Here is a 27,255-nt window from a genome sequence, read left to right on the forward strand (position 1 = left end):
GTCTTGGAGCTTTATTTTACTTGTTTTTGTGGGCCCCACTCGGAGTAATTTCTGGCTCTGCACTCAGGAATTACTCCTTGCAGTGCTCAGAGACCATATGGGATGCCAGGGATTGAACTCAGGTAGGCCATGTGCAAGGCAAGTGCCCTACCCTCACTGTCACTATCACGGTCACCCCATTGCTCATCAATTTGCTCGAGCGGGCACCAGTAACGTCTCCATTGTGAGTCTTGTTACTGGTTTTGGCATATTGAATATGCCACGAGAAGCTTGCCAGGCTCTTCTGTGCGGGCTAGATACTTTTGGTAGCTTACAATATACTTATCCATCCCCAAGAGTTTATTGACTTCTTATTTGATTTTTTTGCTACACCCAGGGATGCTCACTCCTGACTCTGCACTCAGAAATCACTCTTGGTGTTGCTTAGGGAACCATATGGGATGCTGGGGATTAAACCCGAGTGCCCTACCTGCTGTATTATTGCTCCTGCCCCAAGCCTCACTGATTTTATTCTCATCTACTGTAATAGTTGTAATCTGTTGTCCAGGCCTTCCATTAACATTCATTTTTAATTTCACCTATCAAATTCTTTAGTTCTGTCACTTATTTTTGTCTTTTTGGGTCACATCCAGTGATTCTCAGAGGTTACTCCTGGCTCTGAACTCAGGAATTACTCCTGGAGGTGCTCAGGGGACGATATGGAATACTGGGATTGAACCTGTGTTGGTTGCATGCAAGGCAAACGCCTTACCCACTATACTATATCTCCAGCTCCAGTTCTATCACTTCTGACTATAGTTGTCTTATTTCTCCTCTCATGCTCTCTTGTGCCTTACTGATCCTGTGCACCATTGTTTCTTTGAACTCACTGAACATCCTCAACATTTTCTTCCTAAAGTACTTATCTGAGAGGCTATCGAGCTGGTTACTACTGGCTGAGTCTCCTGGGCTGCTATCTTCAGTAAGAATGATGGGTTCCAGGGCTGGAGCGATAGCACAGCGCCTTGCACTCGGCTGACCCAGGTTCGGTTCCCAGCATCCCATATGGTCCCCTGAGCACTGCCAGGAGTAATTCCTGAGTGCAGAGCCAGGAGTAACCCCTGTGCATCGCCAGGTGTGACCCAAAAGAAAAAAAAAAAAGAATGATGGGTTCCGGGGCTGCAGTAATAGCACAGCAGGTAGGGCATTTGCCTTGCACATGGCTGACCCGGATTTGATTCCCAGCATCCCATATGGTCCCCTGAGCACCGCCAGGAGCAATTCCTGAGTGCTTGAGCCAGGAGCAACCCCTGTGCATCACCGGGTGTGACCCAAAAAGCAAAAAAAAAAAAAGAAAAGAAAAGAAAAGAGAATGGTGGGGTTCTACATGCTTCCCCATTATGTCTGTTGTGGTCTAGGGGTGAGTCTAATTCACCACTTCTGTTCCCCTGGCTTCTACCAGGGAGCTCTCTAGGGGAACAGCAGGTGTTAGTCTCCTGTGGAAATGATCTCTGCCAGATTTGTGGTTGCTAACTAATTGTGTAGGGTTTCGAGAAGGTTTTCAATGTCATTCATTGGCCCTGCCACTAATCCATCTGTAATTTAAGTTTCTATGATTTCTAGCTGCCACAGCCCTCTTTGTATGTTTCTGTGGGAATAGGTGGCCGGAGCGAGGATTAAGTTAATATATTAGCACAGGTGCCTGTGGCAGCCAAGACACTCCAGAGCGCATTCAGTGCAAGAGCCCGACATATCTTCCCCCGGGGATACGAAAGAGTGAAATGTCATGGCTGAAGCCCACAAGACATTCCTAGGTTTGGGGGAGCAGGAAAAGATGGTGGCATTTGAATGCAGGGTCTTCGCATGAACCTCTGACATTCAGCCTGGGAGATCAAGGGCCAGATCAGGAGATGTGTCTTTTGAAAAATATTTCTAAGTATACAGTTTAGTGGCATTAAATATGTGGGGGTTGGGGTTTTATTTATTTAGTTAGTTTTGCTTTTCGGGTCACACCCGGTGATGCACAGGGGTCACTCCTGGCTCTGCACTCAGGAATTACTCCCGGCGGTACTCGAGGTACCATATGGGATGCTGGGAATCGAACCTGGGTTGGCTGCGTGCAAGGCAAACGCCCTCCCCGCTGTGCTATCGCTCCAGCCCCAACTTGGGGTTTTTATTTTTAGGTCACACCTAGTGATGTAGGGAGCTGCTCCTGGCATGGGGCCTAGCAGGGATCACTCCTGGCAGTGATCAGGTCATAAAGCCTTGATGAGACTCAAACCTGGACGTCCCACAGGCGAGTCATGTATTCCGGCCCCGTAAGCTCTCTGGGCCCTACAAGCATAAAGGCCAGTCACTCTAGGGGAAGCACCTCACTGCTATCTGCAGACCTCTTTCCCTCTTCCCGAACTGGAAACCGTACACATCGAACAGTATCTCCCCATCCTTTCCTTCCTCCGGCCCCTGACAGCCACTGTTCAGCTGACTCCATGAATTTGCTACTCTAAACCCCTCGTTTAAGTAGAATCACACATCTGTTTTTTTGGGACCAGCTTATTTCACTTGAGATAATGTCTCCAAGTTTATTTGGGGATGGGAATGTGGCTTGGTAGAGCATTCACTTAGTGTGTATAATGTCTTGGGGTTTGATTCCTGGACCAAGGCTCTCTGAATACTTCCAGGAGCAACTAAGCTGGGAGTAATCCCCAACACTTCTGGGTGTTGCCCGTTGCCCAACCCCCACCCACAGAGAGAGAGAGAGAGAGAGAGAGAGAGAGAGAGAGAGAGAGTAATGTTTCTAGGGCAAGAGGAACAGTAGAGAATAGGGCACATGCCTTGAATGCAGCCAGTCCAAGTTCAATCCCCACACCTCATATGGCCCGCTGAGGCTGCCAAGAGTGAATACTGAGCACAGAGCCAGGACCAACCACTGAACACGGCTGGTTGTGGCCCCCAAAGAAAAATAGCAATGCTTCTTTTTACATTTTTTTTTCTTTTTTGGGTCACACCTGGCAATGCACAGGGGTTACTCCAGGCTCTGCACTCAGGAATTACTCCTGGCAGTGCTCAGGGGACCATATGGGATGCTGGGAATCAAACCCGGGTCAGCCGAGTGCAAGGCAAATGCTCTACCCACTGTGCTATCGCTCCAGCTCCTAGCAATGCTTCTTAACAAATTTTGCCTCAAACTACAAGCAAAACAAACGTCTTTAACTGTGCTATCATAAGTTAATAATAAGAAAGGGAGGGCAGAAGAAACAGCTCAAAGAACTGAGCATATGATTTGTTGGAAGCCTCGGTTTGAGCCTGGTACCATATAGAGTCCTGAGCACTGAATGCTGAGCTGGGAGTAGCCCCCAAGCACCACACATGTGAACAAAACAAAACAAAACAAAAACAGAAAAGGAAAGGAAGATTTACAAATGTACAAGATCTCCAGATAATAGCTCCAACTATAGTTCCAATAGTATATTTCAGACTTGAATGCAAGCAGGAAGTGAAGTCGGCCTTTCACTTGATTGTGCAAATGAAGAGTTTCTACTCAACTTCCAACTGAAAGTGATCAATCCACGGTGCAACGATGTGTCACAATGCAGTATGAAGGGAAGAACAGAATTCTACAATTGCCTTCCAAATGATGAATGTGCTTAATTAAAATTACATGCTCGTTGACTGATAGATGTATTTGACAGTTCAGGCTATGTGGAGACATTTTCAGAGATGAACTATGTAGAATCTCATTACAGACAAGCATTAATAGATGAACATTCACGATTGATTTGATGATAGGGAACACCAACATTAAACCTCAATTAAGCAGCAGACCTGTATTATGAAAAAAAAATTCTCAGTGGTTATATTTTTAATTTGGTCAATAAAAAACTTGTGGAAATGCATTTTCTTTACTTTTAAAGTACTCTTTTTTTTTTTTTTTGCTTTTTGGGTCACACCTGGCGATGCACAGGGGTTACTCCTGGCTCTGCACTCAGGAATTACTCCTGGCGGTGCTCAGGGGACCATATGGGATGCTGGGAATTGAACCCGGGTCGGCCTCGTGCAAGGCAAATGCCCTACCCGCTGTGCTATTGCTCCAGCCCCTTTTAAAGTACTCTTAACTTTGTTTCTTGGCCTGCAAAGTCTAATATTTACCATCTCATACTTAAAAGTAAATTTGTTGGGGATGGAGCAATAGCACAGCAGGTAGGGCGTTTGCCTTGCACGCGGCCGACCCAGGTTCTATTCCCAGCATCCCATATGGTTCCCTGAGCACCACCAGGAGTAATTCCTGAGTGCAGAGCCAGAAATAACCCCTGTGCATTGCCAGATGTGACCCACCCCCCCAAAAAAAAGTAAATTTGTTAATCCCAGTCTAGAGGAACATTAGGCAGGTGCATCCAATTTGCCCTCCTGGATAGCGTCTAGTCAATCAAAACCCTAAGTCTCCACGAAGTCCTTTCTCTCCTGTTCTCCACTACTTGAATGGACTCTAAGTCAATTGCTCAAGACAAAACTCGTGGATACCCTGCATTGCAAAAACAAGACAAAACAAAGCAAAACAAAAAAAGGAAAACCTCTTGCAATCTTCCCTTTGCTTTCCTTTCCCATGGTCTTGTGTTGGAATGTCCTGTATTAGTCCCATTGTGGACATGACAACTTTAATCCGACTGCACCATTGCCACGCCAAGATGCTGGTCTTCAGGAAATGCAGCACCTGCTAGCGTCTTGATCTTGGACTGCCCAGACTCCAAGGAATGAGAAATAAATTCTGCTTACAAGGCACCCAGGTTCGTGTGTGTGTGTGTGTGTGTGTGTGTGTGTGTGGTTTTATTGTTGTTGTTGCAGGGGAGGGGGCACACCCAGCAGTGTTCAGAGTTTATTCCTGGCTCTGCATTCAGGAATCCCTCCTAATGGACTCAGAGGACCATGTGGGGTGCCAGGGATCAAACCTGGATGAGCTGCGTGCAAGGCAAATGCGCTACTCACTGTACTATTGCTATGGTCCAGGGTTCTGTTTGGTTTTTGTTGTTGTTGTTGTTCTAGAAGCCCCCCAACACCAAGGATAAGAAAGCATCTGAGGCCAGAGCAATATACAGCAGGGAGGGCATTTGCCTTGCATACAGCTGATCCCAGTTCGATCTCCGGACCCCCATATGGTCCCTTGAGCCCTCCAGGAGTGATACCTGCGTGCGAAGTCTGGAGTGATCCCTGAGCACCGCCAGGTGTAGTCCAGAAAACCAAAACCAACACCCACTACCAGCAACAAAAACTGAAATATCTCATTCCTTCCTCTCCCCAAAGCTCCAGAAGTGCTGGTCCACTTATCAAACCTACCATCTTTTTTTTTTTTTTCTTTTTGGGTCACACCCAGCGATGCTCAGGGGTTACTCCTGGCTTTGCACTCAGGAATTACTCCTGGCGGTGCTTGGGGGACCATATGGGATGCCGGGGATTGAACCCGGGTCGGCCGAGTGCAAGGCAAACGCCCTACCCGCTGTGCTATCGCTCCGGCCCCAAACCTACCATCTTTTTTTCTCTTTCTGGTCTTTGCATCTTCTGAGCACTAGACTGCACCAAAACTCCACAATGTGTCAACATATGCTGGGCAATAGTGAACCGTTAACAAATATTTGTTGAAAGAGGAAACAAATCTGGCGGTGGGGAAAAGAGCTTCTGAAGCACTCTGCCAAGTCCCGCCGTGGCCTTGCGGTCAGGAAGATTTCCAGAGAAAGTGACACTTATGCTGACAACTAATGAGAATAGGAATTACTCCAGTGCGGGAAGCGGGGAAAGGAGAGAGGGCGAGAGAGGAGCGCGAGAAGCAGGAAAGACTGAGGTGTGGGGCAGGTAATGAGCAGCAAAGTGGGCCTGGACTCCTCAAGTTGAGTTTCAGAGACAATTTGCAGGGTTTTTTTTGTTTGTTTTAGTTTTGGGTGCATACCTGGCAATGCTCAGGGGTTACTCTTGGCTCTGTACTCAAGAGTCACTCCTGGCCGTGCTCAGGGGACCAGATGGGGTGCCAGGGATTGACCCCAGGCCTGGCTGCTTGCAAAGCAACCAACTGCCTTACCTAGTGCACCTCTCCAGCCCTTCAAGCTGAAATTGAAGTCCTGGTGCTGCAGGATCAGTAGAGTGGATTGATGATTCATCTGCACGTGGCCGACCCTTGTTCAGTCCCCAACATCCCATATGGTCTCCTGAGCACCACCAGGAGTAATTCCTGAATGCAGAGCCAGGAGTAAGCCCTGCGCATTGCTCGAGCGGGCTCCAGTAATGTCTCCATTGTGAGACTTGTTGTTACTGTTTTTGGCATATTGAATACACCACGGGTAGCTTGCCAGGCTCTGCTGTGCGGGCGGGATACTCTCGGTAGCTTGCCAGATAATGAGCAGTGTGAGACTGTGGCCACGAAAGCCAGATCATTTGGGGTGGGGGGACGGAGAGGGGAGACACTCGGCTGTGCCCAGGGCTTTCTCCTAGCTCTGTACTCAAGGACCCCTGGCAGGGCTTAGGGGCACCATATGAGATGTCAGGCATTGAACCCAGATGGGCTGCATGCAAGGCAAGCGCCCTACCCACTGTACTATCTCTCTGGCCCCAGACCAGATCGTTTGGACTTGCTGACAGAATAGGAAGGAGTCAGTGATAGCTTAAGGAGAGTAGAGAAGCAGTATACTTTAGGAATACTGTAACTGGCCATGAACATGAAATGAACTGTAGAGGAAAGTGAAACAGAAGACAGAGAATCAGTTAGGAAGTTGCAATAAGTGAAGTGCAAAGGAAGAATGTATCAATGTGAAGTAGGAAATACTGGTTGGACAGGTAGAGGAGGTGAGAGAATTTGAGGGATGGTGGAATCATCATGAAACCTTAAAACCAGAGGCCTAGAGGGGCTAGAGCGATCGCACAGCGGGTAGGGCATTTGCCTTGCACGTGGCCGACCCGGGTTCGATTCCCAGCATCCCTGAGCACCGCCAGGAGTGATTCCTGAGTGTAGAGCCAGGAGTATCCCCTGAGCATCACCGGGTGTGACCCAAAAAGAAAAAAAAAAAGATGGGGATCCCTGCAGAGGCATGGGGGTCACACTCAGCCACCCGGGCAGAGTTGGGGAGCTTCACACTTGCAAGGCAGGTGCCCGGTTGTGGGTTCTTCCTGGGGCCCTGACTGGCTTCACGGAAGGATTTAAGTGCTGTGGGGAAAGAGCAGAAGCAATTCCACCCCAAGCTCGGATGGTCTAGAAAATGGGCAGCTTCAACATTTGCTGAACGCCTGCCAAGTGGCAGATGTACCTGGGGCTGAGAGGGTCTCCAGATGGGCACTGTTATGTGGAGACTGTCCGGGGTGCCCTGTGCCCTGCCCCTGAGCTGGCAGGACCCATACCTCACTCTCCTGATCCAGGACTTGCATTTATTTTTGTTGTTGTTGTTGGGAGGTCCTCCATCCCTCTCGGAGAGCCCAGCAAGCTCCCAGGAGAGTATCGCGCCCGCACAGCAGAGCCTGGCAAGCTACCCATGGCGCAATGGATATGCCAAAAACAGTAACAATAAGTCTCACAATGGTGCCCACTCAAACAAATCAATGAGCAACGGGATGACAGTGACAGTGACAGTTGTTGGGAGGTCACCCCTGGCAACACTCAGGGCTTACTCCTGACTCTGCATTCTGGCATTACTCCTGGTGGTGCTCAGGAGACCATATGGGATATTGGGGACTGAACTAGGATCGGCCGCGTGCAGATGAATCATCAATCCACTCTACTGATCCTGCAGCACCAGGACTTCAATTGCAACTTGAAGGGCTGGAGAGGTGCACTAGGCAAGGCAGTTGGTCGTTTTGCAAGCAGCCAGGCCTGGGTTCAATGCCCGGAACCCCATCTGGTCCCCTGAGCACCGCCAGGAGTGACTCTTGAGTACAGAGCCAAGAGTAACCCCTGAGCATTGCCAGGAACGGCCCCAAAAAACTAAAACAAACCCAAAAAACCCTGCAAATTGTCTCTGAAACTCAACTTGAGGAGTCCAGGTCCACTTTGCTGCCACAGTGAACATGAAGATGCTCTGGTCAGAGTGGACATGAGGCTGGATTCTGCCCTACAAAATTTTAGCCTCAGATGAGAATAACAGGGTCACGCCTACGAATACCTGCCCAGAAGATTCCCTAGGCATTCCTGTCACCTGATCCTGAGCTAGCCCAGGTCCTGGCCCCCCACAGGCTGGTCCTTCCTCCTGATTTACTGGTCCAGGTGCCCCACCTCCTCCCCAGCTTGCAATTTTGGTTCAGCAGAGTTTCTGCTGCTTGCGGACAAAGGCTCAGAGCAATGCATGCATCTCTCTGTGGAATGTATTCCAGAGGAGGCTGGGTGGGTGGGTTTGAGGGGGCTGGAGGCCTGCTGGCTGGCCTTCCCTACTTCCCCAAGGCTTTCGCCCTAAACTCGGGGATGGAGCAGGGCACGGTTCTTCTGAGAGGCTCGCACATTCCAACCAAGAGAATTCAGCCACTTCCTTTCTCAGTTCCTTTTGAGTATTCTTCCAATCACTTTCAAAGAACAAACTCTGGGAATGCCGTCACCTCTGCTAGTCGTAGGCTGACTTCAACTTTTTTAAATTGCTTGTGGGTCACAGCTAGTGGTACTTGGAAGCTGCTCGGCACAGAGCACTCAGGGGGCCCTGTGGCCCTGTGTGCTGTAAGCATCTTTACCCTATCTCTGCAGCTCTTGACTTTTTTTTTTTTTTTTTGCTTTTTGGGTCACACCCGGTGATGCACAGGGGTTACTCCTGGCTCTGCACTCAGAAATTACTCCTGGTGGTGCTCGGGGGACTATGTGGGATGCTGGGAATCGAACCCGGTTCGGCCACGTGCAAAGCAAACGCCCTCCCCGCTGTGCTCCAGCCCCTCTTGACTTCAACTCTTAACGGTCATGATCTCTACATCAGCTCAGCTACCTTCCGTTAGGCCATAATCTGGCAAATTAAATTTTTGTTGAAATCTTGAGCTATAGTGGAAGGTTTTTTTCTTTCTTTCCTTTTATTTATTTATTTATTTTGGCTTTGGGTCACATCCAGCAGTGCTCAGGGGGTTATTCCTGGCTCTGCACTCAGGAATTACTCTGGGGGGCTCAGGGGACCACATGGGATGCTGGGGTTGAGCACGGATCAGCTGCATGTGAGGCAAGTGTCCTACTCACTGTACTATCACTCCAGCCCCCTGTAATGAACAGTTTTACTTTGTGTCACTACTGCCACTAGTTGTGCCACTGTCGTGGATCATACTATGTCATTACTTTTTACTAGCAGCTCGCTTCATTAGTAGTTGTGAACTCTTTTTTTTTTTTCTTTTTGGGTAACACCTGGCAATGCACAGGGGTTACTCCTGGCTCTGCACTCAGGAATTACCCCTGGCGGTGCTCAGGGGACCATATGGGGTGCTGGGAATCAAACCCGGGTCGGCCGCATGCAAGGCAAATGCCCTACCCGCTGTACTATCGCTCCAGCCCCAGTAGTTGTGAACTCTGAAGGCAGAGTACATGAGTGTTTAGCACAGACCTTAAAAGTAAATGTAAGCCAAACAACAAAAACTCCACATAAATGCATGGGAATACTTTAGGTAAAACTCATGTAATACAAACCATTTTTAAAAAACAGGAAAAGGGGCTGGAGTGATAGCCCAGCGGGTAGGTCATTTGCCTTGCACGCAGCCAACCCGGGTTCGATTCCCAGCATCCCATATGGTCCCCTGAGCATGATCAGGAGTGATTCCTGAGTGCAAAGCCAGGAGTAACCCCTGTGCATCGCCGGGTGTGACCCAAAAAGCAATAAATAAATAAATGGGGGAAAAAAGAGCTGGATAGTACAGTGGGTAAGGCACTTGCCTTGAATACAGCCAATCTGGGTTTGACGCCTGGCAAAATACAACCCTGAGCACTTCCAGATATGGCCCCCAAGGCAAAAATGACAGATAGTAGAGGGGTTTTGGCATATGCCTCGCATGCAGCCTACTCCTGTTCCATCCCCAGTACTACCAGCTGCAGCCCTGGAGCCCCCTGGACACTGCTGGGGGTTGCCCAGGTCATCTAGGCAATGCAGGGCCTAAGAAGTACAACTTCTGGGGCTGGAGCGATAGCACAGCGAGTAGGCCGTTTGCCTTGCACACAACAGACCTGGGTTCGATTCCCAGCATCCCATGTGGTCTCCTGAGCATGACCAGAAGTAATTCCTGAGTGCAGAGCCAGGAGTAACCCTTGAGCATCGCCAGGTGTGACCCAAAAAGAAAAAAAAATTTTTTTTAATTAAAAAAATATAAAAGAAGTACATCTCAGGCCCTTGCTCAACTACAGGCTCTGTCAGCCGAGAACTGCTGTGTGTGTACGTGTGTTGTGTGTGTGAGGGAGGGGCGGGGGGCTGCTGTTGGGGGAATCTCTTCCCCCCATCAAGAAATAAAAATAAAAACGTGGCCCAGAAAAACAGTGCAGGGCCTTAGAGTGCCTGTCTTGCATGCACATGGCCACAAGTTCAAATCCCTGGTGTCCCACATGCACTGAGCAGAGTCTGGGCAGCTTTCCTGCTTGAGTGTGAACCCCAGCTGTCTGCAGTCCCCAGTGCCCCAAGAGATTTCTAGCTACATAGCAGCCAGAAGTTGTGCATAAGCCCCTGAACTAAGATGTCCAAGTTTCTGTTCCCAGGAAACGTGACCTCTGGCAAACATGTGTGAGCACAGCATGTATGCCTGAAAGAATAACCTCAGCCAGCACATACCAACTGAAGGAATGGGAACCTCAGGAGGCACCCAGCCAAAGGGGGAGAACTGCTACCTGACTGAGTAGCCCCACTGGATAAGCACCCCGGCTAAAACTGTGCGAGTACTTAAGCCAGGCCTATGTGCAACTGCTCTAAGAAGCAGGGCTGGGGATATGGGGATAAAACATTTTTGCTCTGGGGGCCACACCTGGCTGTGTTCAGGGCTATGATCTTCTGCTTGGCGCTCAGGGGTCACCCCAATAGTGCTCAGGAGACATATGAAATGCCAAGTGAGCTACACGGAAGTACCTTAATTCTTGTACCATTTCTCCAGCTCCGAATTTAAAATTTTAAAGACGGACACCCAGGAGCCAGAGAGAGAGCACAGTAGATAGAGCACTTGCCTTGCAAAGAGCCAACCCAAGTTTGATCCCTGGCATCCCATACAGTCCTGCCACGAGTGACTGCTGAGTGCAGAGCCAGGACTAACCTCTGACTACCACCAGATAAGGCTCAAAAAACAGAGACCCTGTTAGTACAGTCTCCAGCCCAATTCCCAATAAACACACACACACACACACACACACACACACACACACACACACACTTCAGATTCTGAAACAAAGCAGCTCACCAGGTTAGTATTTGGTGCCAGGTCAGGGCTTTAAAAGTGGTCCAGGTGCTGGAGCGATAGCACAGCGGGTAGGGTGTTTGCCTTGCATGTGGCCAACCCGGGTTCGATTCCCAGCTCCCATATGGCCCCCCGAGCACTGCCAGGAATAATTCCTGAGTGCACGAGCCAGGAGTAACTCCTGTGCATCGCCGGGTGTGACCCAAGAAAAAAGCAAAAAAATAAAATAAAAAATAAAGTCATCCAGACTTCTGGGGCAACGCACTTGGTGTGCTAAGAAACCATCCAGCCCCAACAAGGCCCATGTGAACAGACACCCAGTTCTCTGCAGCCCTGTTCTCACAGGTGTCTCCCACACACATTAACCTAGTCCATGGTCAGTTTAGATTTCAGAGTAAAGTTTATTTGAAGTTAACCTGCAACAACCTCCCTATTCCAGTATCTACTCTTTCACGTGTCGACCGCTGGCCCCAGTGTGAGGAAGGGGGTGGGGGAGGGGGAAGTCGCCCTGTGCAGGTCTCTCTACCCTTCAGCATGTGCTGTCGGCCCTGAGTCCCTTTGACATGGCCACATGTTTGAGCAGTGTAAGACCCTGAGATAACATTGAAGTCAGTGGCCATCTCCTGGGTTCACTGGTCACAGCCAAGTCACTGTGACCAATACAAGTGATCAGTGGTGGTCAAAGGTAGACAAGAGGCACAAGCTGTGGTGAGAACCTCCTCTATGAAAGAGGGTTCTACGAACAATACATGGAATGTTCTATTTCTTAAAGTGCTCAACTACAACATAAAAAATAGAAGTGTCAGGAAGTTGGTGTCTATTGGTGGGAAAACAAGTGATGACGAGAGTCTTCTGGAAAAGACTGAAGGAACTGAGAGAACATAAAGACAATTCTGCTCACACCATCTGAGCAAGAGGAAGAAAAGAGCTTCACAAAGTCAGTTTCATCTGTGCACGGAGACCATCTCCTCTTAACTTCATGGCAACCAAATAATCAAGTATGTCTAATTCCACTCATCAGAGCCCTCCAATCTGTACAAATTGGACTATTATCAGCAAAGGGCCAATTTACAGATGGCCCGGAAGCTACTTTCCTGTAGATGTTTAGCAAAAACCTGAGGAATCTGAGTGTCCAAATCTGCCAGATGGGGGCCCATACAGAAGAAGAGGTTCACATCTCTATCATCTTGGCACAAGTACAAGATCCAGGACAAGATCTGGTACAAGAATCAGGGGTGACAGAGTAGTGAGGGTGAGTACGGAGCAGCGGCGGTGGCTGGCCCGGCCTGAAGGGAGCACCCGGTGCTGACACTCACTTGTAAGTCCAGTGAGCAGTGGCCCAGCCCTGGCCCTTGCACAGGTCCCGGTGACGCAGGAAACAGGCGTGCACTCGGAAGCGCCGGCCACAGTGGGGACAGGCATGCAGGGCTCCAGCGTGGGTTTTCATGTGCTCCGTCAGGTGATGCTTCAGCTTAAAGCGCTTGTTGCAAATGCCACAGCCGAAAGGCCGGAGGCTGAAGGTCAGCATGATGTGTCGGTCTCGCTTTGGCTTCACGGCAAACCGTTTCCCACACAAGCAACCGAAGCGCTTCCCGTCGGCGGGCGGGGTCCCTCCCCCGAGTTTCACAGGCCCGTGCACGGCCTGGCCCACCCCCCCAGGGCCTCCACCCCCCGAGAGGATTTCGTTTCCGTGAAGATCCACGGGCTTCCAGGACGGGCCCCAGGCCTCCAAGGCCGTCCCTGCCCCTGCTGGCATCAAGAACCCGAGCTCCCCACTGCCTTCCCCGTCCACTCCAGGAAACGTCTTGTTTTCCTCCTTGACACCCCCGTACTGCGTCCCACCTCCTGCGAGGTCCTCCTTCGGCTCAAAGGGTTCTTGCTTAACGTAGACTTTGGGGGGCTGCGAAGGAGGAGGGGTTGGAGGCTCCAGCATCGAATTCTCTGCTTCCGGGAGTCTTCGAGGGGTGGCGGGCAGGGGCGGGGGGTGGGATCCCTGAGGACGGGTAAGGCCCCACGAGACTCTCTGGGGCTGGGGAGTTTGAGAGACGGATGCTGCCCCCTGGTACTCCTCCTCCTCTTCCTCTTCCTCCTCTTCCTCCTCCTCCTCCACCTGGATCTGCAACACCTCTCCCAGGTCACTCCCCTCCCCTGCAGCTGGGCTCTCGGTGGACGAGGAGAACGACGACGGTCCCAGCGGGGCCTGGAAGGGGGAAGAGCGAATGCACCAGCCTCCCGCAGGGGTCGAGGGGGGACCAGCACGGGCGGCACCCCCACCCCCCGAGGTTTCGAGCTCTTTAAGAATTTCGGAGCACTGGTCCACCACCTGCCACATCTGGAGGCCGCTGGCCACCAGCAGGTGGGCGGGGAGGGCGTCCAGCGTCAGGCGGAGGTGGCCGGAGTAAATGAGCTGCAGCAGCCCCTCGAAGGCGTCGGCTTCGATGACGCTGGGCAGCGTGAGGCGGGGGGCGTCCCCCAGCAGCAGCTTATCGTGGAAGTAGGGGGAGGCGGCCGCCAGCACGGCCTTGTGGGCCCGAAGCTCCCGGCCCTGCACCAGGAGGGACACGTCGCAGAACTTGCCCTCCAGCCGGTGGCGGTTCAGGGCTTCGAGCAGCAGCGAGCTGTGCTGCGGGAACTCGATCTGGACGGTGCGCGGGGCCGGGGTGCAGAGCGGGGCCGGGGGCACGGGAGGCGGCGGCGCGGGGGTCTCCATGGCCATGTCGGGGCGCGCAGGCGTCGGCTCTGCAGGGAAGAGGGGAGGGGGTCACAGGCGCGCCCAGGAAACTTTCCAGAGAGGTGGATCGTGCAGGAGGGTCCGCACACCCCCTCCCGGGCCGGGACCACCAAACGCACAACACACACGCACCTACGGGGGCTGCGGCTCCCTCGGCTCCGCGTCGGAAGTCGCCGGCCCGGGACGCCTGCTGCTCGCCGCTGCTGCCCTCACGGGGCCCACAGAGCCCTGGGAAAGCCGCGGCCACCGCGACGGCGCGAGCGCAGGTGACCCTTCCCGCCACGCCCTCGCGCGACCACACGCGCCCACCGGCAGCGCCTCCGCAGCGACCGCGCGCCCCGGGCCGGAAGCGGACTCTGGGCCCCGCCCCCGGACGCCGACGCGCGGAGCGGGAGGGATTAGGGCTGCAGCCAATCGGAGGACGCTCCCCTACAAGCCTCATGCGGATTGGCTGCGCTGGCGGGGAAGGCGGTGCCGGCCCGGGGCCCCTCCCCGCGGCGGGTGGCGGGTGGCTGCTGCAGCAGGATGCGAAGTCGGGTACCCGGGTAGCGAGAGCTGGGCAGAGGGGACAACCGGAAGCCCTCCAGGGTTAAGAGCAGCACCGCCCTACCCCCTGGCCCTCGTAGGCGCCGAGAGAGGGCGACAGACTGGGTGGCTCGGCACTGTCCACTCCGTGTCACCCCCGCAGCACTGCAGAGTGGGTGTTGTCATCCTTGGTTTCCTTGGGGGAAACCGAGGTAGCGAGCGGTGAGCCTGGGACTGGATTCCAGATTTGCTGTGGAACCAAGGGTGTCCTGGGTTCCTTTCGTTAGGTGGGGGGGCCACAGCCGAAGGTCGTCGGTAGTCGGGGTTCACTCCCTGAGCGTGCCCGGTTGGAGCCGTTTGGCCGCGTGGAAGACAGCGCTGGATTCCTCCTACCCGGGAACCAAGTGCTTTCTCTATCCTGCATAGGGGCATTTTAACCCGCAATAAAAATATTCTTAGGGGACCGGAGCGATAGCACAGCGGTTAAGGAGTTTGCTTTCTCGAGGCGGACCCAGGTTCGATTCCCAGCATCCTATATGGTTTCCCCCCACACCCCCGCACTGCCAGGGATGATTCCTGAGTGCAGAGCCAGGAGTAACCCCTGTGCATTGCCGGGTGTGACCCAAAAAGAAAAAAAATCTTAAAAAATGTAAATTGGGATCTTTTTGTTTGGTTTCGGGTCACACCCCACAGTTCTCCGGGGTCACACCTGGCTGGCTATGAGTGAAACTGGGGTGGGGAGAGGGGTGGTGATCATCGGTGATGCGGGGAATTGAACCAGGACCAACCCATGGGCAAGGCAGGCGCCTTACCTGCTGCACCATCTCTTCGGCTCCTGTCAACATACTCCGGCTCTTACCAGAGAATTAACTGCGGGGCCCGGGCCTCTGTCTTAGTGGTGCAGTGGCCGGGGAGAGCTGGACGTGAGCCGGGCCAGCCCAAAGCCCTTGCTCAAAGGATCTGCCTCCGTTAGAGAGTGATATTCTAGGAGACCAGGAGGCCCTCCACAAGGACAACCCATGCCCCCCAGCTTGTCAGTTTTCTCTGAGAGCAGACCCCATCGCCCGCCTGGTCCCCGGGGCCCAAGCCCGGAAAGTCAACACAGCGATAAAAGAACAATCTCCGTTTATTAAACATGATTTTTCTGTTTCACCACACACTCCAGAAAAAAAGGAAACGGGGCTGGGAGTGGAGAAAAAGGGCCAGTGGTGGGGGACGCAGAAGGCGGGGAATGGGGTAGGGGTGGGGAGGGAGAACGAGAAAACAAAATAAAACAGGTAGGGGGAGCACCCCCCACCCTTTGGGCAGGGGGCCGGGAGGGAAGCGTGGGGGGGAGGGGGCCAGGAAGCTCTGTACAGAGGGGTTGCCCCCAGCCCACACACACACACCCCAGATATGTACAGTACAAACCCCAGATAATTACAACAGCCAGAGAGGAGAGGGGGGGCGGGAGGGGGTAGGGTCTGAGGTCGGGAAATAAAGGGAAGGGCAAGGGAATAAAATTTCACATATTTACAACTTTTATATAAGTATAAATTTGGCCCCGGCTGGGTGTATGTGTAGGGGAGGGGCTGGGGGGGGCTGTCCATACAAAAGAAAGAGGGGCGGGTTCTGGGGGAAGAGTCTCCATACCAAACGCAAGAAGGAAGGGGCGGGGCTGGGTAGGGGATAGCAGTCAGGGAAAAGGGGGTGCCGAGAAAGGGCGTCTCCCCTCCCATGACCTACCCACCCCGAACCACATCCATCCTCCCTCCCCTAGCCCGCCAGAGAGCTATGTACAGGGAAACACCGAAAAATTGTGGAGCTGGCGGGAGGGAGGGCGGCGGAGGGAGATTAGGGGTGGGGGCGGGGGAGGGGGAGAGGGAAACCCAGCCCTGTCCTACCTCCCCCTGGGACAGAGTCATGGAAGGGGGCCCCCCGACACCCCTCCTCCAACACAGGTCCCCCCGCCCTGGGGGGAGAGAGACATGGCTTTTCCTAGAGTAAGTTCCCCCCTCCCCCTGGGAGCAGAGACCTCAAAGAGAAAGGGGAGGGCCAGGGGGGGCTACACACCCTCCCAAACCCTAAGCCCTCACCCTCACCCCAATCCCACCCCACCCAACTCACTGGGGGAGGGGGGGGCATAAGCCCCCTCACCCCGCTCTGGGACCAGCCAAGAGCAGATCAGGTGTGGGAAGAAGGGGAGATCCCCCCTCTTCCCTGCCGCCCCCTCCCTGCCCCGGCGGCCCCTCCACCCCATCTGGGTTCTGGGTGGGGAGGGAGTAAATTGAAGAGTGGTAGGAGGAGTTTGTGCGTGCTGAGCCCCCCCCAGACGCTCCTGAGAAATCAAGGGGTAACAGGGCCCCCTCACCTGGGGTCCCCTCCCCGTAACAAAGGGGAACAGGGGAGGCCAAAATGGGGCGGTGGGGGGGAGTTAGATTGTCAGCTCTGGTTACTGCTAAAAAATCACCCTGAAGTTGAAAGTTTGGAGGTGCCACACCCCCAGGCTGGGGGCGAGGGTCTGTCCCCCAGTGCTCAGGGGAACGATGAGGCAGAGGATGGGGATAGCACCCCAGAGTGAAGGGGTCTGAGTGGGGTAGTTGGTGTCCTTGGGGAAGGGTCTCCGGGGGTCACAGAGGAGACAGCACCCCAACAGGAAGGGGTCAGCGAAGGGCCCCACGCTCCCTCCTGGGCATGGAGCAGTGGGGGTGGGGGAATCGGTGCCCCCAGGAGGCATTCAGGGAGGCAACCCCGCTGTCCCCCGAGCCGAGCCGTCCAGTCCCCCAGTCCCGGAGGCGGTGCTGTTCCGGGAAGGGGTGCGGGGGGGCAGGGGCAGGCCGTGGTGCTGGGTGAGCTAGTGGTCTGCGGTGTTTCGGAACTCGCCGTTCTCGGTGATCTGCAGCCGGGGTGGGGGTGGGGGGGCTGGGGGGGCCAGGCCGTTCCAAGGTGGGGCCAGCGTCACACGCGGGTTTGTTGGACCCAAGGGGGGAAGCTGCCTCTCCTGCAAGACACCAAAGAGGAGAGCGCGGACTTATTGAGACGCTTCGCGGGGGCCTGGGTGCCAGCCCCCTCAGAAGTGGCCCCCGACAGCGCCAGCCCAGGCCGCACACCGTGCCCGCCCCCGGCCCCTGGGACAACCCCACCCCAGCCTCCTGCTCCATTTCTCACCTGCGTAGAAGTTACATCTTCTGGGATGGGAGCGAACCTCACTCTAGACCCCTCAGGGCCCTCCAACCCGGCGCTGCACCGGGAAGCCGGCTTGCCAAAGGGCTCCCGCCGCCCCCCCCCCCCCCGCCCCAGCCCACTCCGCTCAGCACCCCCTCCCGGCCCGCCCCCCGCCCCAGGGAGGAACTTTGTGTTGAGGGAACAGGGGGAGGCAGTACAGCGAAACCTCATTAGTCCAAACCCCCGTGGATTTGGAATTTTTTTATAATTTGCACGAAATCTGGGCTCAAGTGTGCCTGGCTCTGAAGACAGGGCGAGCTGAGCAAAGGACCCGCGGCAGGCCGCCCGCGGGGCGGGGGGGAAGGCAGTGTCCGCGCCTCGCTGCTCACCAGCGCATGCTCCCCGGGGGGCCTCCGGGGAAAGCCTGGTTGGTGGAGGTTCTACTTACTGTATGTATTTTGCAGTCATGCATGTCATTAAATAGACAGTGTCAGTCAGTTTTGTCACTTACTCAGAGTGGCCATCTTCTCAAATATAACATTCCAAATTAGAGAGGTTTAACTGTACTGGGGGGAAAGGAAGGGGGTTCAGGGAGGAGATGCGGGCGGGGAAAGTGCCTGGGAGGGGCGGCCTCTCCCTCGGCAGCCATGGGAGCTTCTGTGGGACACAGCAGGCTCGGCCCGGCCGCCCAGGGCGCAGAAACTGGCTGCACGATGTTCCACCCCCACACTCCTTTCAGCTGCTCTCTGTGGCCTCCGAGTTGGGGGGGGGGTGAGGGGTCCAACCCCCCTCCCACCCCTGGTCCTGTTCATCACCTCCCTGGGCTCCCGGCCTCCACTCTAGCCCCCGGCCCTCTGCTGGAAGAGCCCGAGAAAGCCGTTTGGAGCCCAGAGTTCTGGGGGCTCACCGGGCTTCTTTAGAAGACCGCACATAACTAATTTAGAAATGAGTGGCCGGGCGGCAAAGGGGCCAGCGCCTAACAGGGGTGCAGAGACCGCGGCCGCATGGGTTTCTGGGCCCCAGACAGCAGGTCTGACCCTACCTCTAGAGAACATGAAAACATTCCAAGGGGGCTTGATCGATAGGCCAGCAGGGAGGGCGTTTTCCTTGTATGTGCCCAACCCAGGTTCGATCCCCAGCATCCCATAGGGTCTCCTGAGCACCGCCAGGAGCAATTTCTGAGTGCAGAGCCAGGAGTACCCAGGTGCAGCACCAGGTGTGACCCAAAAAAGCCAAAAAAAAAAAAAAACCCCAAAACATTCCAAGTCCCAGGGCCCCACCCCCAGAAGATCACCAAAGCCCTCCATTGGCCACCAAGCGGTCCCCTTGGCTTGCTGAACAGCTCCCACTTTCCAGGAGTCAGCAAGAGGGGAAGTGACAGAAGGCAGGGGACCCTGGACCAGGCTGAGCGCAGGGGAAGGAAACCTCAGCTTCCCTTCCCTCTGCTTGTCGGCTGGCGACAGCACACAGGCGTGCCCCCTACACCCCCAGGGACCCAAATTTAGAAAGTGGATAAATTAGGGTGCCATTATTCATCTTACAAAAGAAGTCACTGCAGGAGTCCTTTAAATGGTGAGGTCCCCCAGTGCCTTTCAGCATCTGTTTACAGATCACCAAGGACTCTGACGGCAAGGCTGGGCAGGCAGAGAGTTAAAATTACAGTGCCAGGAGCCACTGCCCATGCACATCAGTGCCAGCGAGAGAAGACAGCTCAGAGATGGCAGCTCAGAGGCGGCGGCGGACAGGTGCCCATTTGCTGGCTTTTTAGGTAGGACTTCGTGTCCAGCAGGGTGAGCAGGGAGGGGGCGGGGAAGCGAGTGGCCTGAGGGACAGGAGAGGCTGGTCAGCAGGCTAGGCTGTGCCTGGTGTCCCTGCCTGCCTGGGCTGCTGGTCTCTCCAAAGACGCTCATTTCCCCCGAGCACACGCCGCGTCCTGCGTGCACACGCTGCGGCCACACCTACACGGCATTCTGCCCCCCAAAGCCTCCCTGCACTAACTACCGGGTCCCTGCCCCATGGGGTCGGAGAGAGGAGACACAGATGTGGGGGAGCAGGAAGAGAGAGAGGGGCGGGGGAGGGGCAGAGAGCCAAGGTTAGGAGAGGAAGAGGAAACCCCACCTACCTGCTGCGGCTCGGCCTAGGCCGGGCGCCCCCAACCCCTCATCACCACCCCTTTAAAAATCACCCCCTCCCCCTTCCCCATCCCCCCTGGACGCTCAGTGAAATGGGGGGTGACAGACATACACTGGAAGGGGGAGGGAGGCCAGGCAGGGGTGGTGGGAGGAGTGTGGTCTGGGTTTGTGGGGCCGTCGGCAGGCGCTGTGGCTCCGGCGAGGCGCCGGGCAGCGGTGGGGCCGCAGGGCGCTGGGATGATGGGTCTGTGCAGGAGGTGTCACGAGAGCGGGGGGCGCTCTCGGGGTGGAGGGCAGCCGTGAGAGCGGGGCCAGGCTCCAGAGTTGGGAGGGAGTAGGCTTCACGACCAACCTGCAGTGGTCCGGTGTCACCTCCCCCTGTGTCCTCCGCCCGTGGTCAAAGCGGAACCAGGAGAATTACCTGATGAGGAGCTGCAGGGGGAGAGAGTGGGGTCACGGGGTCAGGAGCCTGGGAGGGGGGGCGGGAAGCCTGGCGGTCAGAGCAGAGGAAGGAGGAGCATGGATGGGCAAGTGAGCAGAATTTGGGGGCGAGCACAGGGCGGGGGCTGGGAAGGAAGTCCTACAAGCTGGCTGGCGAGAAGAGGGGGGGCGCAGCGGTCAGAGAGCAAGTAGGTGTGAGGGTGGGGGTGCACGTACAGAGAGGGGTCCAGAGGGTTGGAAGAGTCGGAGGAAGCTACCTGGGAGCTTCCCAGAAGCGGGAAAGGTGGAGGGCCCAGGGACAGTGGTGCCGTGGGGTGGAGGGCGGGGGTCCCGAGTCCCCAGGGCTTTGTCCAGAGCCGGGGGCATCCGGAACTCCCTGAGCTTCAGCCTCACATTTTCTGCCCTCCTGGCCGGGGCCGGGGCAGCTGATTCCCTGCCTGGAGTGCAAGTGGCTGGGAACGGGCCGGTGGGCGTGGGGGGCAGTGAGGGTCTGGTGGAGGTCCTGAGACGAAGACAGCAGTGGGAAATATGGGGGGGTGGCACAGGGGGGTGGGCAGACACTGCCAGGAGTGACAAAGGCACAGACGATGGGATGAAGATGGGGTCACCGAGGGAGCTGCCCACCGCAGCCTCTGGACGGACGGAGGACAGTGGGAGACAGATGGCAGTGGGGCTGGGTGGCGATGCCATGAGAGCACGAAGGACAGTGGGATGTATGGGGATGGGACACAGAGAAGATAAATGACATTGTAATTTCCACCTGAGCGTCGAGCAGCCTCTTCTTGGGTTCAGGCAGCGGCTCAGCCATGGCGGGGTGGTCCCGGCGCAGCTCCTCCTCCACCAGCATCAGCCTGAAGGGACGGGCTTCAGTGGGGTTAGTGGCGGGCACGGGCTGGGCGCCCGCCAGGGATCTGACTCTCCAGCTCTGTGGAAAAACCTAGAACATTCTCCCCGCCTGTGTCCAGAATCCCTCCATGCTTGCCACCGAGACTGCCTGGGACTCACCTTCTTCCCGGGAATCCTGCTAAGGCTGCTCTGTGCCACCCCAGCCTGCAGCCTGCGGCCCCGTCAGGGCAGAGCTAGACCCCCGTGGCCGAGTCCTGTGCCCTCTCCAGGGCGGCCCAAGGGGTCTCGCCCTTCACCATCCTTCCCAGCATCTCAAAGGGTCTAAGAAATCGTACTCCAGAAGTACGTACAGCTTGGATCCACCAGGAGCTGGCTGGAGCAGGGGGGGCCCCTCAGCCCCCTCACCCCAATAACCCACACCCTGGCTGAGACCCCTCCCTCGGGGCCCGGGATTCCCCCGGGCCCACTCCCATTCTTAGGGCATGTGCCCATCGGCTGGAGCCCTGTGGTCAGGGGAACTCCGGCCAGGGATCCCTGCTTCGGGGCGAACATCGCAGGAGAGAAACCAGACGTGACACAGACACAGGCCCATGTCCCGTGAGCACCAGAAGTCACTAAGCGGAGACAGGTGAGTGCTGGGTAAAGGCCACTTAACCGAGCGGGAATGTCCGCCCCGGTGTGCGTGGGCCCAGGAATGGCAGCCCGGGGGTGTGAGGTAGGCTTTCCTACCCCAATTTGGGGCTGGGGGTTGGAGGGGGAGCTCACTTGCTCTGTCCAGCCAGAGACCCCTTGCGCTCCCCCTCCCCGGGCCGCCCCTCACCTGCCGATGATGCTCTTGATCTGTGAGTCCTTCTCCACCTGCTGCTGCCGCAGTCTCTTCTCGCTCTGCTCCAGGCGGGCCTGATACTGCATCAGGATCTTGCTGGTCTGTTCCTCCTGGGACAGCAGCCTCCGCTCATACTCTTCCAGCTTCCGGTTAGACATGTGCAGCCGCTCCTTCAGCGAGTGAATCTCCTCCTCATACTCCTTCACCTGCCCGCCGGGCACAAGACCCCGCACTGTGAGGGGCGCCTCGGCCCCCTCGACCACCCAGCCTCCAACCCCGCTGGCTCAGCAAGGCCACTGCCCAGGGAGGCTGAGCGACATCCCAATCACCTTCCCAGCCCCTTTCCCACCTTTTTTGGGGGATATCGGGGGGTAGGGGTGTTTGTGGTTGCTCTTCCCGCATGGTGACGGAGTGGGTGCCAGGGATGGAACCTGAGGCCTCCACAGGTGACACATGCCCGCAGCCCTCGGAGCCATTTCCTGCCCGTTGCCCCCGCCTTCTGCTCTACGCATCCCACTTTGGAACAGGCCCTTCCACTGGGCTAAGCTCCCTCCAAATGAATCAAGGACACCTGCAGGGAATCAACGTGTCCACACATCTGCCATGTGGCCAGATGAGGACCCACACGGGAACCTGGACTCTCAGACGCACCTTGAGTGACTGTGCCCAGAAATTACAGGTGAGCTCACAACTTGGTCCCACCCCAGTTCCAGAACACACAGGGGAGAGCCAGGGGGAAACGGAATTGGCTGGGGAGAGGAAGGCCTAACCTGGCCTGGGCTTCAAGTGAGACTCAGAATGAGAGCCCAGAAGCCTCTGCGGTGACAGCCTGATGGTCAGGAGGGGTTCAGAGAAGCTATTTTCTCTTCCCTGTTGGCTCCCCAGTGAATAGCTGTGCTATCCAATGCAATGGCCACCAGCCACATGTGGCTACTTGAAATTTAAATAAGTTTGGTTCCTTGATTGTGTTAGCAACAAACAACCAGTGGATATCATAATGGGCACTACAGACAACACAATGTTTCTAGAAAATTCTTTGGGACAATACTAGTCCAGGGTCTGCCTCAATAGGTTTCTAATCTGATCGCTAGGACAGAAGAAAATGACTCTTTTTCATTCGTGATCAAGCCCATTTGAGGTGTAGATATTAGGCCTTGCCTCGGGTAGCTACCTTGAACTAATTAGAACTAAATTCTCTCATGGAACTTGCTGGACCATGTCAAGCTAAGTCAGTCCCAGTGTCTGCCTATGATGAAAGACTACTATCTCCAACAACCCCCTTCAAGCATTTGTTTTTTAGTTCCTGGCAATGATCAAGGGTTACTCCTGGCTCTACACTCAGGAATTACTCCCGGTGGTGCTTGGGGAACCATATGGAATGCCGGGGATTGAACCCAGGTCGGTTGCTGCATGCAAGACAAACACCCTACCTGCTGCACTATGGCTCTGGGCGCCTCTCTACCCACCAAGGCTGGACTTATGGCTTCTTTCCAGATACACTAACGATGAAGACACCCCCTTCTTGGCTTTCCCAAGCACTGCCTGCTAAGTTATCTGTGTGTGCCTCCGAGGTCTTGCCATCCTTTCTTTGCTCCAGGCTGCCACCAGCCTAGTCAAGATCAGTACTTCCCAACTGGGGGATTTCACCCCCTCAGGGGGGTAGAATGATGAGGTAATGTGTCACAGCTTCCGGTGCAACTGGGGCGTTGAGGTTTTTTTGTTTGTTCACTTAAACAAAATAGATTGGTGGGGGAAAGCTACGTAATTCTGAAAAGGGGGCTGAGGCCAGATGAGTTTGGAAACCTTTGGTCTCATTGGTCTTCGTACACATACATGGATCAATACACATATCACACACACACACACACACACACACACACACACACACACACACACACACACTCCTTCCCACCACTGGTCCTGTCACCAGTGCCCACAGATAGTGATGGGAGAAGTGAATATTGCTAGAATTCTAACTCTACCTCCTCTGCCCCCCTTAACTGATCAGCTCATAATGCTAGTAACTTTTGCTTTTCTGATCAGTCTTAAGTGAAGGGCCAGAGCTCCTAGTCTGGCAGTGGGGGAAAAAGTCCAATAGATTGTCCCCTAGATAATGAATAAATGTGTATCATCCACAAAGCGGAGTGGAAATAGGCTTTTCCCCAGACCGGCTGAGTACCAGGTCGCCGCCGCAAGACTGAGGGCTGAAGAGAGGGCGTGGAGGGCCAGAGCGATAGTGTAACAGGTAAGGCGTTTGCCTGACACGCGGTTTCATCCCGGTTTCATCCCTGGCATCCCATGTGGTCCCCTGAGCACCACCGGGAGTGATTCCTGAGCAGAGCCAGGGTTAAGGGCTGAGCACTGCAGCACGTGACCCAACCTATCCCCACTCTGCCACAGGTCTTTTCTTTCCTCGGGAGAGATTCGAGTGACCCTGTGGCGTGCAGAGGGAAGCCAGGCATACCCTGTCCAGTCGACTCTCATCCATGGACTTGGAATACTCCTTGAGCTTGTACTCCTCCCGCTCGATGTGGGCACTCTCGATGTCAGCCGACAGGTGAGGCATATTGGAGACCCAGGCCACCGTCCGCTCGGAAGCTGGCATGGTTGGGTTCAGCGTGGACGGGGTCTGAGAATGCTGGGGCAAGGCGGGGCGGGGCAAATAGAGAGGGGGGAGGCGGAGAAAGGCAGGTGCACTCAGAGGGCGCTGCCAAGAGGGAGGCCCGGCCCATCTGTTCTCCTGCCCTGGCACTGCGGATGGCTAGGGGAGCGACTGAGACCGGCTGCCCCAGGGAATGACTGTCGCGCGGGCTGGAGCCACAGTGCCTGGCGTGGCTCCTGGCACCGGGCACCTCTCTCCACAAGGGTTTGTGAATGGGAGGCGGTGGGAAAACTGCCCTCGGACCCCAGAGTTGCCTCTCCCCGCTACCTCCCCAGCGCCTCTACTCCTGTCCTCCCTGCTCCTCAGCCCCCCCGCCCTCCCTCCCACCCTCACCTACCTGCTTGGTGATGGAGGGCTTCAGCCCCCCACCCCCTCCGCCACCGCTGCCCCCGCTGCCCCCAATGCTGCCCTCCTTGCTGAGGCTCTGCTGTCGTGGCCGGGCAGGGCCGTAACTTGGCTCTGGTGACTGCAATAGGTTCCCGCTGGACGGTCGGGGTTTCTGGGCCGCACTGACTGTCAACTGCTGGGACTTGCCCCTCTGCAGTGGGGGCGGCTGGCCCCCGCCCCCCCCACCGCTGCCCCCACCGCCACTCCCACCTCCGGGCCCTGAGGGGGCAGGCCTCTGGGGCCCGATGGTGATCTGGGGCGGGGACAGCATGTGCTGCAGGTTGTCCTGGAGGGAGAGCTGCCGCCGGGTGAAGTCGGTGCCAGAGGGTCCAAACTCATCACTATAGCTGTGGCTGTGGAGGATGGAAGCGGCGGGGGGCTTGGGGACCCCCGAGGAGAGGTCCTCACTCTTGCTATAGCCATGGAACGGGGCAAAGGTGTCCCCGGGGGGCTCGCCCCCTCGGTGGTGGTGATGGTGGTGGTGATGGTGGTGGGAGGAAGGTGGGCCATGGCCACCACTACCGCCGTGGCCTGCCGGGGGCCCGGGCCCGTCGGCAGCCATGTGGAAGAGAGGGTTCTGGAAGGAGAGGGGGATGCGCAGTTGCTGGGCGGGGACGCCGTCCGTGGTGACGCCCATCTGGCTGAGGCGCATGCCTGCCGCCGTGATGGAGGACCCGCTGCCCTGTGAGAGGCGCCCCGCGGGGGCCGGCCGCAGCCCCAGGGCGGCGGTCAGCGAAGCCTGGCTGGAGTGCAGCAGGTCGCCCACGGCCGCCAGGTTGGACACGCTGCTGCTGTTGAGGCGGCCGCCCGGCCCGTCGCCCTGCAGGTCCAGCATGGAGACGCTCTTGTTGACGCTCAGCATCTTCTGCTCCGGCTCCGTGATGTCCGAGCTGCTCGTGCAGTAGGCAGGCGAGGAGCGGGCCAGGGGTGGCCGGCTGACGTAGAACAGGTCTTTGCCCCCGCCCGGCGGGGGTGGCGGTGGCTTCTCCTTGGTGGGGGAGGGCAGGCGAGCCATGTCCATGGAGCTGCGGGGAGGAAGGACCCACACGAACAGGAGGTTAGGCCAAGGCTGCGGGCAGCGACACCTGTTGGGGTGCAGTGCAGGCCCCCACCGGGGAGGGTGGGGATCTGGGGGGACAGGAAAGACAAGATCCCTCCAGGAAGGGTAGTAGGAGGTCCAGAGGGAGGGAGGCGGGGAGGGAGGGGGACAGCGAGAGGAGGGATGAGGGGCAGATCGGGGCAGATATGGAAGAGATGCGGGTGCATGGAGGAGAAGAGGGGGGACAGACAGGAGAGGTGGGGGGAGGAGAGAGCCCCTCACCTGTTGAGGCCTCGAGCCATGAAGGACTGAAGGTCGATGGAGCTGGAGAGAGATGGAAAGAGGGGCGAGCACAGACAGAGAGAAGGAGAGAGGTGGGCGGAAGGCACGGGCGAATGGAAGCAGAGGCGGCGGCGGTGGAATGGGCATCGAGGAGGCAGAGACAGGGTAGAGGAGCAGGCAGGGCGCTCGTCCCAGCAGGGCGCCCCTAGCGGTCAGGTGCGACTTCTCTAGTGCTGGACGTGGGGAGGCCCGCGGGGGGGCTAGTGGGCTGGGCCGGGGCAGCTTATTTACCGGCTCGCATAGAGCTGCTGGAATGTTTGGACACCACATGGCTGCTCCCACATGTACTGGCTGAACTCAGCTCTGGCACAGGCATGGGCAGGCAGAGGCATAAATCAGAGTTTGCGGGGGGCCTCCTGAGCTTACAACAAGCCAGAGCTGGAGGGCCCCCCCCACACCGCCCCTCACCACACTTCTGGGGCTCTGCATGGCTCGCTCTCTCGGCTTCAAAGTGGCCTGAGTCTATTCGTGGGCAGCATGTGCCTCTTGAGCGTTTTCTCTGAGAACCTGCCCCCTTGGCTTTTCTCTCAAAGCCCTACAGGGCCGCACGCGGGGAGCCCAGTGACGGGGCTCCGGGGCGGGAAATCAGGGGCGCTCCGAGGGGCCGGGCGTGGGGGCCCCGGTGCACTCACCTGTTGAGGTCCCGCATCATGTAGCCCTGCATCTCGGCTGACGGGCCCCGCAGCACCATCGGCTGAGCCCGGGCCCGCTCGCTCTGGCGGCTTGGCTGCCTTTGGATGTTGGGGTTCCTCAGAGCCGTGCTGATGTCATTGAGGAGCCGAGGAAGTGGGCCCAGCTTCAGGAGGGCTTCCTGCAAGGGGGAGGCTTTCAGCTGGGAGCAAG

The 27,255-nt window shown here is 56.3% G+C and overlaps 2 protein-coding genes across 19 annotated transcripts in view; both read right to left on the minus strand.

Annotated features, from left to right (window-relative positions):
• Positions 1-11,724: 11,724 nt before the first annotated feature.
• On the minus strand, positions 11,725-14,413 carry ZBTB9 (zinc finger and BTB domain containing 9). Of its 2 annotated transcripts, XM_055126957.1 has the most exons (3): positions 14,201-14,413; positions 13,661-14,076; positions 11,725-13,537 (listed from the first exon to the last, which is right to left on the minus strand). In XM_055126957.1, exons 2-3 carry the CDS (start codon positions 14,051-14,053, stop codon positions 12,650-12,652), a joined length of 1,281 nt encoding a protein of 426 aa, XP_054982932.1. In that variant the 5' UTR covers positions 14,054-14,076; positions 14,201-14,413; the 3' UTR covers positions 11,725-12,649. The 2 variants fall into 2 exon arrangements, with proteins under 2 accessions (XP_054982932.1, XP_004617715.2); XM_004617658.2 differs by having other exon boundaries at positions 11,725-14,076.
• A 1,288-nt stretch (positions 14,414-15,701) lies between these two features.
• Positions 15,702-27,255, minus strand: part of SYNGAP1 (synaptic Ras GTPase activating protein 1) — a 32,204-nt gene continuing 20,650 nt past the window's right edge. For 6 of the 17 annotated variants that reach the window (XM_055124941.1, XM_055124952.1, XM_055124955.1 and 3 more), the window contains 8 exons: positions 27,045-27,223; positions 26,644-26,715; positions 26,353-26,394; positions 24,982-26,056; positions 24,447-24,620; positions 21,977-22,188; positions 21,066-21,161; positions 15,702-17,571 (listed from right to left, as the gene is read on the minus strand). In XM_055124941.1, the coding sequence (XP_054980916.1) occupies positions 17,427-17,571; positions 21,066-21,161; positions 21,977-22,188; positions 24,447-24,620; positions 24,982-26,056; positions 26,353-26,394; positions 26,644-26,715; positions 27,045-27,223 (1,995 nt within the window). In that variant the 3' untranslated portion in view covers positions 15,702-17,426. Of the gene's footprint in view, positions 17,574-20,221; positions 20,302-21,065; positions 21,175-21,976; positions 22,189-24,446; positions 24,621-24,981; positions 26,057-26,352; positions 26,395-26,643; positions 26,716-27,044; positions 27,224-27,255 lie in introns of all 17 variants that reach the window. The other 11 variants (XM_055124944.1, XM_055124953.1, XR_008628426.1 and 8 more) reach the window with 10 other exon arrangements.

The sequence above is a fragment of the Sorex araneus genome, chromosome 2, assembly GCF_027595985.1.
Source record: "Sorex araneus isolate mSorAra2 chromosome 2, mSorAra2.pri, whole genome shotgun sequence".
Classification (NCBI taxonomy): Eukaryota; Metazoa; Chordata; class Mammalia; order Eulipotyphla; family Soricidae; genus Sorex; species Sorex araneus.